Source organism: Saccopteryx leptura, chromosome 5, assembly GCF_036850995.1.
Source record: "Saccopteryx leptura isolate mSacLep1 chromosome 5, mSacLep1_pri_phased_curated, whole genome shotgun sequence".
NCBI lineage: Eukaryota > Metazoa > Chordata > Mammalia > Chiroptera > Emballonuridae > Saccopteryx > Saccopteryx leptura.
Window position 1 is genome coordinate 148,531,434 of NC_089507.1, and position 14,829 is coordinate 148,546,262.

Here is a 14,829-nt window from a genome sequence, read left to right on the forward strand (position 1 = left end):
CTAAAATATTACTATTAATTCTGTAACTTTTGGTACCTTACAACAAACCTAATACATCTCCCCTGGGCACCCCCCATGGTAGTGTCCTTTCAGTCATCTGCCCTAGTCTAACAAGTGTCCTGAATGAAGTTGTCTTTTTTTTTTTTTTTTTGTATTTTTCTGAAGCTGGAAACGGGGAGAGACAGTCAGACAGACTCTCGCATGCGCCCGACCGGGATCACCCAGCACGCCCACCAGGGGGCGATGCTCTGCCCCTCCGGGGCGTCGCTCTGCCGCGACCAGAGCCACTCTAGCGCCTGGGGCAGAGGCCAAGGAGCCATCCCCAGCACCCGGGCCATCTTTGCTCCAATGGAGCCTTGGCTGCGGGAGGGAAAGAGAGAGACAGAGAGGAAGGAGGGGGGGGGTGGAGAAGCAAATGGGCGCTTCTCCTATGTGCCCTGGCCGGGAATCGAACCCGGGTCCCCCACATGCCATGCCAACGCTCTACCGCTGAGCCAACCGGCCAGGGCCTGTCTTTTTAAAAGGTCAACCTTCGATAAATGGTGTAGTAAAGAACTTTATTTCAGAAGAGATGATTGTGTGACGAATGGACCCCTTGGCATACTGAACCCAGGTTCCGCCGCCTGCCGCTGGAAAGCCAATAATCCAGACTGATGGAAGGAAAACTCAATTTAGTCAAGAGCCGGCAGCTTGGGAAGATGGGGATTCTGGTCACAGAGACCATCTTGATATCTTCCGCAGGCCGGGGTGTTAGAGCAAAAAAGGCAGGACACCGCGAGCTGGAGGGGTTGTTGGGGGGTGCTGGGTGCGGCGCAGCCCAGCTGGCCAGAGGCAGTGGGGTCCGTGGGCTCCCGAGGGCTGGGTCGCACCTAACGACTTGGGATGAACGGAGGGGAGCGAATGAACGCAGGAGGCCGAGCTTTGGTAGTCCGGCAAAAATGAGCTTCGCTAGAAGCAACGGCTACCGCATGTCTTAAAGATGACCTGGCTGGTCCTGGCCGGTTGGCTCAGCGGTAGAGCGTCGGCCTGGCGTGCGGGGGACCCGGGTTCGATTCCTGGCCAGGGCACATAGGAGAAGCGCCCATTTGCTTCTCCACCCCCCCCCCCCTCCTTTCTCTCTGTCTCTCTTTTCCCCTCCCGCAGCCAAGGCTCCATTGGAGCAAAGATGGCCCGGGCGCTGGGGATGGCTCCTTGGCCTCTGCCCCAGGCGCTAGAGTGGCTCTGGTCGCGGCAGAGCGACCCCCCGGAGGGACAGAGCATCGCCCCCTGGTGGGCAGAGCATCGCCCCTGGTGGGCAGAGCATAGCCCCTGGTGGGCGTGCCGGGTGGATCCCGGTCGGGTGCATGCGGGAGTCTGTCTGACTGTCTCTCCCCGTTTCCAGCTTCAGAAAAATACAAAAAAAAAAAAAAAAAAAAAAAAGATGGCCTGGAACCCGCAAAGGACCCCTGTCCGACCGAGCACCCCGGGGAACCGGACGTCGAGGGCCCGGAGAAGGAGGAAGTCCGATGCGGCTGCACCGCCCCCCCCCCCCCCCCCCCCCCCCCCCCGCCGCTCGCCCCGCCCGGATATCCGGCCTGCTCCGCAAGTTGGCGGCTGGGCTATGGCTCTGTGCGAGGGCCTGGGCGGCGGCAGCTCTCTGTTCTGGCCGCGGGTGTTGCTCTTTGGAGACTCCATCACCCAGGTACCGCCCTCGGCTCTGTCCCGCCTGCAGGCCCCGGGTGGTTCCTCACAGGGCGGCTCGGCCGGGCGTCCTCGGCTGTGTCCCCGCCGGGAGCCGCGGGCGTGGCGTCCTCCCCAACCGCCGGCGGCTGTCCGCACGCGGTCCCGGTGTCCCCCTTGTGTCACGAGGGTGTCGAGGCCGCTCCCCGCACCCTTCCCGCACCCCGCGGGCTGCCGCCGGCGTCCGTGGCTGCACCCGCTAGAAATAACGGTGCCATAGGCATCTGGACAGGAAGGGCTTTCCAGATTGCGTGGGGATGCAACCTGGGGCTGCGCGTGGAGATGTGCCCCGCGGCCTGCAGCTGATTGTCTCGTGCAGCTGGGGGACAGGGCGCCCGGGTGCCTGGCCGGTGGTAGTGGCAGGGCAGTCGGCACAGCGAGGTTCGGTGGCTGAGAACGTTTATTACAGCTGGGACAGAAGCAACCGGAACGCCCAGCAGGGCTGCTTGGCTGTCTGGGAAGTCAGAGAAAGGGATTCAGGGGGTAGCCCAGGAGGCGCTGCCGCTGACCCCGGGCTTGCAGGTGCCTTGTGGACCTTGGAGTCTCGTAGGGGAAGGGCGCCTGTAGGAAAGGAGAGGGGGGAAGGGTGGGGAGTGGGCGTGTTCCCAGGAGGGAGAACACTCCCTGGGGCCTTTGTTTTAAGGGTTTTTAAAGGCTGGGAGTGTAGGGACGATCTCAACCGAATGGTTCTCAGCTTTTTCGAGTGTGCCCTTTCTCTACTGATGGGTCAGCGCGAGGGCAGGGGTCATTAGTCACTGCAGCTGGTCCTGGCTGTCTCATTTCTTTCTTTTTTTTTTTCTTTTTTTTTTTTTTGTATTTCTCCGAAGCTGAAAACGGGGAGGCAGTCAGACTCCCGCATGCGCCCAACCGGGATCCACCCGGCACGCCCACCAGGGGGCGATGCTCTGTCCCTCCGGGGTGTCGCTCTGTTGTGACCAGAGCCACTCTAGCGCCTGGGGCAGAGGCCAAGGAGCCATCCCCAGCGCCCGGGCCATCTTTTGCTCCAATGGAGCCTCCGCGCGGGAGGGGAAGAGAGAGACAGAGGAAGGAGAGGGGGAGGGGTGGAGAAGCAGATGGGCGCCTCTCCTGTGTGCCCGGAATCGAACCTGGGACTTCCGCACGCCAGGCCGACGCTCTACCACTGAGCCAACCGGCCATGGCCATGACTTCATTTCTTAACTGAATATACAGTTGGGTTTTATCTCTTGTGCATAGATTTTTTTTTTTTTAATTTTTAATTTTTTTTTTATATTTATTCATTTTAGAGAGGAGAGGGAGAGACAGAGAGAGAGAGAGAAGGGGGGGAGGAGCTGGAAGCATCAACTCCCATATGTGCCTTGACCAGGCAAGCCCAGGGTTTCGAACCAGCGACCTCAGCATTTCCAGTTCGACGCTTTATACACTGCGCCACCACAGGTCAGGCCGCATAGATTTTTTTAAAGTCGTTTTTCTATATAGATAACAGTGACTAATAATGAGGTTTCAGCAATAATGACTCAGCTGGCTCCAATCCAATTGATAGAGAAGAAAATAGCTGCTTTTTCCAGAGTGCACTGAGGTGCTGTAAACCCTAAATGACCTCTGAGCAAAGTGAAGGTGAAGGCCAAGTGAGGGAGTGCAAAGGGAGCCCCTGATTTACTAAAGGGTCCTAATCATGCTGATAAGTACTAATGGGCTTTTCTTTCTTCAGTTTTCTTTCCAGCAGGGCGGATGGGGTGTGTCCCTGGCGGACAGGCTAGTCAGGTGAGCCCGGTTCCCACGTGATACTTGATTGTTTATTGTTGGAAAAGGGTATTGCATGTCAGATGAGACAGCGAGATACTGTTTCACACAGTGAACTGCTGCTTTCCTACTCTGTGAATTGGGGGTTGGAGGGGAGGAACAGGCTCTCAGGGTTCAGGAAAAAGAAGTTTGCCACCATGTGACATCAAACCCTGTAAGTTCTGAAAACTATATTAAGGGTTGGGATACAAAAACAAAAACAAAATCACAGCTATTCCCCATGTAAAGGTGACAAGTTCTTTTTCAGTAATTATGGTGGGTATGGTTGAAGTGATTTAGTGAGTTCAGCTGAAAGAAAGCAGAATGTATTCTTAACCCAAAGCTTGGATAGATCGTTTTTTCCTCCAAAATTCTTTTTATAAAATGTATCAGAAATAATGATGGGTGTGGTATTTCATTCATCAAACTTAAGCAAATGCTGAGAGATTCATTAACCAGGAAATAATGTCCTAATTCAAAAGGTTAACATAAATATTTAGAAATATTTTCCACATCAGGCCATGGCTGAGTAGCTCCCTTGGTTGGAACATTTTCCTGCAGTGACAGGTTGCAGGTTTGATCCTCAGTCAGGGCACATAAAGGACTCAGCCAATAAATGCATAAATAAGTGGAGCAACAAACCTACCCCCCTCAAAGTCGCAGCTTCTAACTGCTGCAGCTAGGATTCTGCCCTTAGCAGCCGCTCCAGGGCCCTGGTGTATTTCATCAGACCAGACAGTACTGGGACTCAAGTCATATTATATATTTGTAATCTATTGATTTCAGCAAGAGAAGAAGGGGGAGAGAGAGACAGACAGACAGACAGACTGGAACATCATGCTGTTCCTGTATGAGCCCTGGCTGGGGATCGAACTGGCAACCTCTGAGCTTCAGGACGATGCTCTAATGACCAACTGAGCCAGCTATCTGGCCAGGGCCAAATCATGTTTCTTAGAGGGAATGGAATGCTTGTTAATGACCTAGTTTAAACTGAAACACAAGTAACATACTTGTTAAAATGATCTAATCAAAGCTAAACCACTGGGTGACTGCTGTTCCACTCTGGTGGGGGTGTTGACAGCGAGGAGGCCATGTGTGCAGGGCAGGGGAACTGTCCTTCCATTGAGCAGTTCTTTAAAAAATATTTCTTTTAACCTTCCACTCAATTTTGCTGTAAATCTAAAACTCTAAAGTCTATTAAAAAAAGTCTCAAATATTCTAAACACTTAGCCCCACTAAACAGACCATTTGAGCACCAGCTAATTATTGACTTGCTACCTATGACACTTGCTCAGATTAAGAACTGTCTGTTGTAGAAGGCATTTTAAAAGCAGCACACTGTACCATACATGAAATCAGCTAGCCTGCAGACTACATTGCCCTTTGTTGGTAATTACTCTTCACTCTCATGAGGATATGTCTGGCCTTCCTCCATCTTGGGAGGATGTTAAGAGCAGCATGCTTTAACTCTGCTATTGCTCTTGGCAGAGAGAAGCCTGGGCCAGGTCAGCACAGGGCATCACGGGCCTGCCCGCACACCCTCACCCCGCACACCCTCACATGGAGGTGGTGATGGGACTGAGAACAGTTTTGTCTGCAATTCACTTTTATTTTTTCATTTCAGAAAATGTGATGTTCTGAATCGTGGATTTTCAGGCTATAATACTAGATGGGCCAAAATTATCCTTCCAAGATTAATCAGGAAAGGGAATATTTTGGACAACCCAGTAGCAATTACAATTTTCTTTGGTGCCAACGACAGTGCACTAAAAGGTAAAGGCATTTCTGTATTTTCCTGGTTTGTTTTCACGTTACAACAAACTTAAATGTATAATGGGCTCCCTGAGGATGTGTGTGTATTTCTTCTGCCTTGAACGTTAGTGCGTTTTATTCCCGACCTGTTCCTTACACACCTGGGGTGTGGACAGACCTGCAGTTTCAGACACCGACGTTTTCTAGTCTTGTGGAGCTGGGCCTGGTGCTTTTCTCCATAGCTGACGTTGTTGGCAGTGGAGGGCTCAGGTGTGCACCTTGTACCCAAGTCTCTCGGATGTAAAAAAAAAAGTAGCTGCAGGCAGCCCCCGAGCCAGGTGCGACTGGACCAGGTTGGGAAGCGCTGCTGTGACTAGAGGAGGGGCCACGCCGGGCCTTCCACCTGCAACAGTGTGAAGGTGCATAGGCAGCCTTGGCCTTGGAAGGCTGGGTCCTTGCCCAGAGGCTTCTCAAGGGCCCTCACTCGTACAGCAGGGCCTGCAGTTCCTAGGCCTGCTCCTGCCAGCTCAACTGCGGCCCAACTGCGGCCTGGAGGGAGCATCTCAGCGATGGGAGGGGCAGAGGCTGGAGTGGAGGCCTGACTCCTTGGCTGGACGTTTGCGCTGGGGAGAGGGAGGGGGTTGGCGCTGGGTGATGTGGCCACTTTCCTGCACAGATGAGAACCCTAAGCAGCACATCCCGCTGGACGAGTACCGCACCAACCTGAAGAGCATGGTGCAGTACCTGAAGTCCGTGGACATCCCAGAGAGCAGGATCATCCTCATCACTCCACCGCCCCTCTGGGAGGCGGCCTGGGAGCAGGAGTGCCTCGCCCAAGGTGAGCAGAGGGGGCACTGCCCTCCGGCCCATGGTTCAGGTTCCTGGGGGGCGGCAAACCCAGGCTGGTCTGTCTGCAGTCAAGTTTAAAAGAAAAAGAGCCTAGCTTCCATTCTGCCACACCCGATAACTGTGACGTGGACATCAGTCTCATTCTGGCCCATCGGGCCACCTGACCTGGCACATGCTGCCTTGTCATTTCCAGCGCTCTGCAGGGCACACAAAGCCACAGAGAGAGAGAGCCACAGGCCGCTGAGCGAGCGCCCAGAGCAGGTGGACCTGGTGGTTCTCTGCCAGGGCTGGGGCTTTGGCAGGCACTGTGGCTGTGACAGGTGTCCACGTTCGGGATGCTGTCCTGACTTCCAGGGCGGCAGGTGCCTGCTACCGGTTGCCTTCCCATTTCCGTGTATAGGGGCCCTTGCTCTGTCCCTCTGCACACCTGTGATTCCTCCCCTCAGCAATGGGCCCTTTCTCCCAAAACAGAGGCTCGCTGGCAGAGGTGCGCAAGTGCAAGGGTACCTCCATGTCACCTGGAGTCAGGCTGAGTGACAGTGTGTGGCTGGGGGGGGGGGTGCCCCAGGCTCCCCCCCCCCCCCCAGCATCACCTTCACATGCTGCACTGGGACACACGCACATACCGCATCCCTTCCACATACTGCACGAGGACCTGGCCTGGTGCCTGCCGCTGGGCTCGCAAGGGCCCCAGTCAGGTAGATAGTTGCAGCTCGGTGATAAATATTATAGCAGAGGTACTAGTAAAGGGCTGTTGAAAATACTGACATGGAATCTTGAAGGCCAGGGACCGCTTGCTCCCCAAGGTGGTAAATCGGGAAGATTGACCCTGGAGTTGAGTACAGGGAGGAGGGAGCCAGCATGGAGGTCCTGTTGCCAGGTGCGGACAGAGGCCCCTAGTTAGGTCAAGGGGGGATTTTGCTCAGACTGGTGAGTTACAATAAACATTGTTTTAAGTGGAATAGAAAAAAAACTCAGTATCTAGAGAACATTGTAAGCTTTGTTCTGTGAGATTTGCTTCCCTTATGTGGGGGTATGCATTGAACCCTGGTATTAAACAGCGATTGACTTTTAGAGAGAGGAAGGGAGATAGAAACATCAACTCATTCCACTTAATTATGCATTCGTTGGTAGATTCTTACATGTGCTCTGACCATGCACTGAACTCACAACCCTGCAAGTATCAGGATGACACTAACCAACGTAGCTACCTGGCCAGGGCAAACATACTTACTTAGATTTAATGAGCAGGATTATGAGCCATCAGGTTCTTATTTAATCCTAGAGTAGTGGATCAACATCCCCTGGAAACTTGGTAGACCTACAAATTCTTGGACCATCCCAGACCTGCTGAGCAGACATCGCTGATATTTCTTCCAGGTGATTCTGCTAGACGCTCACGTTTGAGAAGTGTGTCAGACTGGGGTCAGCTAACTATGGCCCACTGCCTACAAGAAGGCTCCATTAGAAGACAGCCAGGCCCACTGGTGTATGTAGTGTAGCGTGTGGCTACATTTCAGCTATAGCAGGGCTGGACAGTTGCCAACAGAGACCATGTGCTCACAGGGCCAAGTGTTTCCTTTCCAGTCCTTTGCAGAGACTGTGCTAACCTGAGTAGCCTAAGTGACTGACCCTCTGGTCCCTTCTAGCTCCTACTTTTCTGGTTCAAAGTCCACAAGTCATTTCCCCACTACAGTGCAGTAGCTTATTACATATAAAAATCCCTCTGCAATGTACCCCTTAGTAGCCACCAGCCAGGCTCCCCCAGGCCTTTACCTGCCTTGGGACTTCTGTCCAGCGTCTGCAGGGGGCCATGGTGACCACTCAGCTCCCTCGTGCCCAGCCTGTGCTGGGGAGTAACCGGCAAGACCCATCCTTGCAACAGTCCCCGGCCCCCTGGCTGGCCCAGGTCGGGTCTGGAACAGACTGCCCAGGTCATCATGAGCACAAGGGCCCACACCTGGGTTGTTGGTAGTCACCTGGGTTTCCTCTTAATAGGTTGCAAGTTAAATCGCCTGAACTCGGTTGTCGGTGAATATGCCAGTGCCTGCATAGATGTAGCTCAAGACTGTGGGACTGATGTGCTTGACCTGTGGGCCCTGCTGCAGAAGGATGGCCAGGTATGGGGGCTTGCTCAGTTCTGTGGGGTGACACAGAGTGGCTCTGAGTCTGAGAGACAGCTGACCCTTGCACCGGTGAAGAAGGCTGGGCGGAAGGGGGAACGGAGGCTCCAACCCAGCACCAATCCGAGCTGTGTGCAGCAGAGCCCCTGGGCAATCCGAGCCAGCACTGATGTCAGGAGCAGTAAGCGGTTCGTGTTTAAGAACATCCAGGCCAAGACTTCGTATGATATGGCATGGGGGAAAGTTAAAGCACATTACCAGGCAAAACAATGAATTTAAGTAGAATGTAGTGTCAACTAAATTTTGTACTTTGAGATACGTAGTTCTAATTATTTTAAGTCCAGAAATCCCATTTACAAATATGAAGAGCTGGTCCCCATGCAGAATGGCACAGCCCCCTCGGGAAGATGGTTTCCGATACAGATACACGGGACCCAGCAAGCCCATGCCTGGGTGTATACACATGAACCCTTGGGCTTGTCTCCCTCTGAACCCGACTAGACCTGACCCACGAGCAGCAGCAGCATCCAGAGCTGCCTGTCTGCGTGGAGCCGCTCCCAGGAGAAGGTCCTGCTGCCCGAGGAAAAGGAAGTTGCACACAGGGCTGGCTGCCCTCCAGTCCCGTCAGTTAATATGGGTCCTGGAGCCAAGGGCCGTCCAATCTAAAACACATGAGCAGACAAGGCCCAAGGCCAGAGCCCTGAGCCCTGAGCCCTGAGCCCTGGAAGCGGGTTAGACTATCCAGATCTGACAGGAAGGGGATCAAACGGAAGGGGGCGGCGGCTCTCATGGTCAGTGCTGCTGAGCTCAGCACGGGGAACAGACTGCTGGGTTCCAGCAGTTACTGTTCTAGTCTGAGTCTGAGTTCTTCCCTAAGAATTCGCCTGTCAATGTAATTCCTAGACTAAGAGGCAAAAATAAACTGACACACTGGCCTTCTCACAGCCAGTATTTCATTTAGTTGATGACATTTTGTTTTTCCTCTCTGAACGGCTGACCTGGAGGGCTGTCAGCTCAGGTGGTCGTGGTGGGAGGCGTGGGGAAGCTCACCTGCAAAGTGCCCAGTCTATCTGCGCCATAGGCTCCATACACTTGCAAGTCGTGCACGTGCACCAAGTGCCGCTGCGGCCCCCCAGGACGGCTGGGGGGCGGGGGACAAGGGGCATCCTGGGAAGCCAGCACGGACCCCTAACCAAGTCCCCTCTCCCGACAGGACTTCTCATGCTATCTGTCAGACGGGCTCCACCTGTCCCCACAGGGAAACGAGCTCCTGTTCTCACACCTCTGGCCCCTGCTGGAAAAGAAGGTGGCCTCCCTCCCACTGCTGCTCCCTTACTGGCGAGACGTGGCGGAGGCCAGGCCCGAGCTCAGTCTTCTCGGGGACGGGGACCACTAGGCACGGAAACCAAGGCGCCACCAATGCACCAAATCCCGAGATAAGTGATCAAAGAATAGTTTTTCTCAAGCTTAACCTTTTGCTTATGACCCTGGAACAAAAAAACAGATTTGTTACCAAGATTAATAAACACTAATTTTTCAGGGAAGCCTTCTACCTAGGTATGTTTTGATATTTAATATTCATTGATTGATGCAGGTATCACCAGTGCCACAGCTACAAAATAGACCCTGAGCAGCTTGCTGATTCTGTAAGTGGAAAAAAAGGTAACAGTTTTGTTTTTTAAAAAGTCGATTTTATAAAAAATTGTTTTTTCACTCTCAGACATATACCCACTCAAATCAGATTTCAAAAGTGTAACTAAAATAGAATATTGTGACGAGATAAAAGACAGCAAATACCACAAGGTACAAGTTCAAGTATTAGTGTAACAGGTATCTGCGTAACAAACATCCTCAAGAAAAAAAGACACCATTTATCACAGGTTTGGTTAATTGCCCTGGAAGTCTACATAAGTTCTCTGTTAAACGTGTTGGCTGGTGAGCACATTTCAGGACTTACAGGGGAGCGTTTCACTATGTGTAAGGAGGTCAGAATCCCATGTGATGGGCTTCCCTGCAAAATACCGCACACCACCCAGAACTGGAAGCACTAATGCAGGCAGTAGCGCTACAGCCCTACAGGTCAATGCCAAGGGTCAGGGTCACCTGTGTCGGAGGAAGACCCCAGGGGGGCAGCGCTCCCTACCAGGCACAGCACCCTTCGGCCCATTCAACGCTCGTCCTTTTGATGAGCAATTGCTCACGTACCCTCTTGGCCACTAGTGTTTGATAAGGATGACCGTACCCTCTTACTTGAAGTAGTTTAGGTTTTGTGAGTTTTCTAAGCAATAGCTATTATAGATACATGAAGATACTTACAAAATTGCCCAGGAAATTATGGTCTTAAAACAGCTGTCAGGATTCTAGAATGCAATTATTTATAACTCTCACTGTAAACTCGACTTAGTTCTACAGAGCACTAACCTCGGAATTCTGAAGAAACATTTAACCTAAGTTACTTCTAAATTTAGACGTGTCATTCTCCCTGCTGTTAAAAGCTCTGGGTAATACCTAGGAACAGAACTCATATTTTGGAGATAACACACTATTCTGTGTTCCAGTTGTCCTTACAAGTAACTGCTAAATGCCTTATCATTACACTGTATGAAAAAGAGAATTCCTGTCTCCCTAATCAGTGCTGTTATCAATATAAAAGTTTAATTTACAAAAACGTAAATACTTATAACCCAATCCAGCTGTATTTTCTGCTTTTGCACCACAGGCTGAAGGATATTTTAACCATAACAAACTGAAATCTGAAAGCCTCAAAATTAGCTAGATTCACGTTACCTGTTCACACAGAAAGGGCCCACCCACACAAGTGAGCGTGTGGAGGAAGTCCGAACACGTGACCAGCCTCTGCTGGAGGTCACTTCCTGTTTCTCCCAAACCTATGAAAACACTTGGGTCAAACAGCTCAGAGCCTCAGCCCCTAAACTAGCACTCCGTTTCTTTGCTGTCTACGCGGTTCTGCCGCTGCAGCTTAAAGGACGAGGCCTTCTCACTTCTGGTGACTGGGTGGTCTGTGAGATCCTCAAATGACTTGGTGGCCGTGCTGCTGTTTGGGAAGTCCTTCTCAAAGCCGTCCTCGTCCACATGCGAGTCCGTGCTGGGGTCTTCCTGGATAGTGTCCATCCGCTGGTGGTCGAGTTTCGCAGCCGCAGGCAGCAGAGAGAGCGCGGGGGCAGGCTGCAGGCGGCCCGGGGTCTGCGGCCCCGCAAAGGGCTTGATGATGCGAACTGACGCGGAGTCCATGCTGCTCAGCATTTCCACGTTCTGAAGAGACACAAAAGGAAAGGTGAGGGCCAGGCCCTCCAGCCCCCCCACGGGCCGTGCACACTGACGCCGTGAGCCCTCAGGCTGAGGGAAGCAGTCAGTGAGGTGCCCTCAACTTGGAAATGACTTGAACTGTTAGCTCTCAAGTGGCCCGACTGACCATTTGAAGACCCAGAAAAGCCCTTACAACTTGTCTCTCAAGGTCAGATCTCAAGACAAGATCTCCAACTATTTAAGCTGGTGTGAAGAGCTCATCCTCTATGCACCACCGCTGCTGTCACAGGACTGCACACCCAGCCTAGGGCTCCTGCTGGCCTCCAGAGCCCAAGGGCGCAGCTGGGTGGCCTGCTCCAGGGCTCGGCCTAGCAGGGTGCCGTTGGAAAGAACCTTTCCTGCTGCATACTTACACTGGGGTGAAACAGAGACAGCGACTCGTACTGCTTATCCAGTTTCTTATCCTGGAAAGAAAACAGGTAGGTCATTCCCACATACCGGGTTAAGTGCTCATTCCTTACAAGCTCCTAATAGTGAGTGAAGAACTAACTTAGAACTTGAGTTGTAGAAAGCGGTAGGTTCAATAGATGAGAATAACTTTCTTACATAAACTATGAGTTCTGTCACCAGCCTAGAAGTGCTTCCTTTGCACTTGCAGGAAATACATGTTTTTGGTATTAAGTAAGGCAAGGTTTAGCCCTGGCCAGATTGCTTGGTTGGTTAGTATTGTCCTAAAGCCCAGAGGCTGCCTGTTCAATCCCTGGTTGGAGCACATGTAGGAACAGAATAATGTTCCTGTCTCTCTCTCCCTTCCTCTCTCACTACAATCCATAGTTTTTTTAAATATTAAAAGTCAGTAGGTAAGGTTTAAGTGCAACTTTTCTGAGTGATTTCCCACCGTGGGCAGGAGGGTAACTCTGTGTCCAGTCCCTACCTGTGCTGGGGCACTGCCGGCCGCTGGTGGGAGGCTAAGGCTGTGTCCAGTCTCACCTGGCACTGGCCTCACATAGTCCCAGGCTGCCACAATCTCAGTATTTTTCTTGGCCATTTACAGAGTTCCTGTGGCCCACAGTCTTAAAGAAACTGGGCCCCAAAACCTGTATCACAGCTCTGCAGAAGGCTGACCGCATGGCTCCATCCACCACTGCAGGGCACCCTGAGCCCATGGACCCAGGCCTGCCGTCCAGGCCCGCTGCCCTGATTCTGCTTGGAAATCAAAGGTCAGACCTCACAGACCACAGTGTAACTTTCATTACAAACAGAGACAGTTCAACTCTCAAGTAAATGCACCTGTAACAGATGGCACTGTGGTCCATCCGTCAAAACTTCCACCATGTCACTTGTAAAAAGAGCTTGGCTTTGGCAGAACTACCTGCTCCCTAGAGACCCCGCCCCACCCACCCAGCTCGGCACCCTGAGGAAGAGCCTCCAGTGTTCCCACCCAGGCAGGAGAAGACAGCTGGGAGCACTCAGGCCAGTTGGCTGTGCTGCAGTTCCCCAGACGCCCGCACGAGGGCACTGCAGGAGCGTCAGTCTTACTTCCTACCCTTGGCAGAAGACAAGAGTGTGTCTGTCCGAGATCCCCTTGTTGATAAGCACTCAGAGTTCCTCTAAGCCCAAATTCAACTTGTTAGCTGTAAGTCATTCTGAACGAGAATAGAAGGACTGCTCCCTCAATAACAATGAGAAAACTAACAAAAACTGTCAGAATCTACATTTTTAGAATTCTAGAAATTAAACAGGCTTACAGCAATCCAGGGAATAATTTCAAGAAAAACAACCAAATCTCCATAAGGACAGTGAGCACTGTGGCATTTTTATTTCACCTGTGCCCATCTGCCCATCCCTGCTCCACAGGAGCCCTGAGAGCAATAGCTGCAGTCAAGTCTGGCAGTGCAGTAAGCCGAACCCCTTCATGGCACCGCTCCCAGAGAGAGGCCGTGATGGCATGAACTCCACGTGGAAGGCTGGCACTGTGTGAACTTCCTCAGCTCACAAGTGCAAAAGCATCTCCCCCAAGAGAACTGTTCAATACAACTTACAAAACAATAAGAAAACAACCCAAGTAAAAAACAGGTAAAAGATCTAAACAGATATCTCACTGAAGAAGATACACAGATAGCAAAAAAACCATTATGAGAATATGTTCAACATCAAAATGCACTGGGGGGACTACAAATTAAACCAATGAGGTACTACCACACACCTATTAGGATGCCAATAACCCAACCAGAAAACACTGCCCACTCTCGTGAGTTGGAAGAGTTTGAATGCCTGTGCAATGTCAAGGATCTGTAAGGTACAGAGGCATCACCTTGGGAATGCGGGTATTTGATGTTTGTTCTGTTACAACAAAGTCAGCCTGCAAAAGCTCTTCTTTACACACTAAACTCATCAGAGGCCCCAGACAGATCCAGCTAAATTCTATGCGAGAAGGAAACACCCACACACAATATGTAAACTTCTTTTAAGAGACTGTCAGCAGCTAAGCTCTTTACAAGATATGCTTTCCTAGGAATAACACCAAAAGATGTCATTGGAAACATCGGGTCAGGTTTTGTTAAGGACAAATTTTATTGGCCCTAGCCAGGTGGCTCAGTGGATCAAGTATCAACCAGGTGAACCAGAGGTCATGGGTTCGATGACCCCATCAGAGCATGTCTAAGAAACAACCAATGAGTACACAGCTAAATGAACTAAGTGAAACGAGTTGTTGATGCTGCTTCTCTCTCTCCTTCCCTCTTTCTCCCCATTCCTCCCTCTCAAATCAATGGTAAATTTTAAAAAATATATAAAATCTTTTCCAAAGATTATATGATTGGAGTTGCTCAAAAAAATTTTAATTTTTATTTACTGATTTCAGAGAGAGAGAGAGACAACATCGATCTGTTCCTGCATGTGCCCTGACTAGGGACTGAACCAGCCCCTTTACATGTCAGGACGGTGCTCCAACCAACTGAGCCGTCCAGCTAGGGCTGGAGTTGCTCAAAATTTTAAGAAAATATTTTGTTCCTTAAAAGTTGTGACTTACCACACAATGGACAAGAATGCTGAAAGGAATCCAAAAGATCAAGGAGAAAACCAGGACGGAACCCACGATGTTGTCTGCTAAAAACTTCCCTGTGAACAATTTCAAACAGTGATATCTTGATCAAAATACTTTACAAATCTAAAACTAAATGCTCTTACGACACTATCACTGAGACAAACACCACTGCTGGCTAGAGAATACTGCTGATGCAGTACAGAAAGAGGTGTCCATGCCACCGGTGAGAGCTGACCCTCTCCCCACCCCACAGGGCCCTTTCCAGAAACAGCCCTGAGGACACAAATTACAGTGACGGACCCCTGGGGCACC

The 14,829-nt window shown here is 51.3% G+C and overlaps 2 protein-coding genes across 5 annotated transcripts in view; one reads left to right on the forward strand and one right to left on the reverse strand.

Moving 5' to 3' along the window:
- The first annotated feature begins 1,550 nt into the window (after nt 1-1,550).
- Nucleotides 1,551-10,950, forward strand: IAH1 (isoamyl acetate hydrolyzing esterase 1 (putative)). 2 transcript variants are annotated; one of them, XM_066385943.1, is made up of 7 exons: nt 1,551-1,681; nt 3,410-3,462; nt 5,105-5,253; nt 5,909-6,070; nt 8,080-8,201; nt 9,418-9,866; nt 10,924-10,950. In XM_066385943.1, exons 1-6 carry the CDS (start codon nt 1,601-1,603, stop codon nt 9,598-9,600), a joined length of 750 nt encoding a protein of 249 aa, XP_066242040.1. In that variant the 5' UTR covers nt 1,551-1,600; the 3' UTR covers nt 9,601-9,866; nt 10,924-10,950. The 2 variants fall into 2 exon arrangements, with proteins under 2 accessions (XP_066242040.1, XP_066242041.1); XM_066385944.1 differs by having other exon boundaries at nt 9,418-9,850.
- ADAM17 (ADAM metallopeptidase domain 17) overlaps nt 9,874-14,829 on the reverse strand; it is a 48,857-nt gene continuing 43,901 nt past the window's right edge. For all 3 annotated transcript variants that reach the window (XM_066385941.1, XM_066385940.1, XM_066385942.1), the window contains 3 exons: nt 14,503-14,591; nt 11,885-11,935; nt 9,874-11,477 (listed from right to left, as the gene is read on the reverse strand). In XM_066385941.1, the coding sequence (XP_066242038.1) occupies nt 11,139-11,477; nt 11,885-11,935; nt 14,503-14,591 (479 nt within the window). In that variant the 3' untranslated portion in view covers nt 9,874-11,138. The remainder of the gene's footprint in view (nt 11,478-11,884; nt 11,936-14,502; nt 14,592-14,829) is intronic.

Bases quoted from the DNA above. Each gene is read 5' to 3' on its own strand.
- IAH1 (XM_066385943.1), top strand. From the start codon at position 1,601: ATGGCTCTGTGCGAGGGCCTGGGCGGCGGCAGCTCTCTGTTCTGGCCG. The intron at 1,682-3,409 runs GTACCGCCCTCG...TTCTTTCTTCAG, and splicing joins TTGGAGACTCCATCACCCAG to TTTTCTTTCCAGCAGGGCGG. The intron at 5,254-5,908 runs GTAAAGGCATTT...TTTCCTGCACAG, and splicing joins CAACGACAGTGCACTAAAAG to ATGAGAACCCTAAGCAGCAC.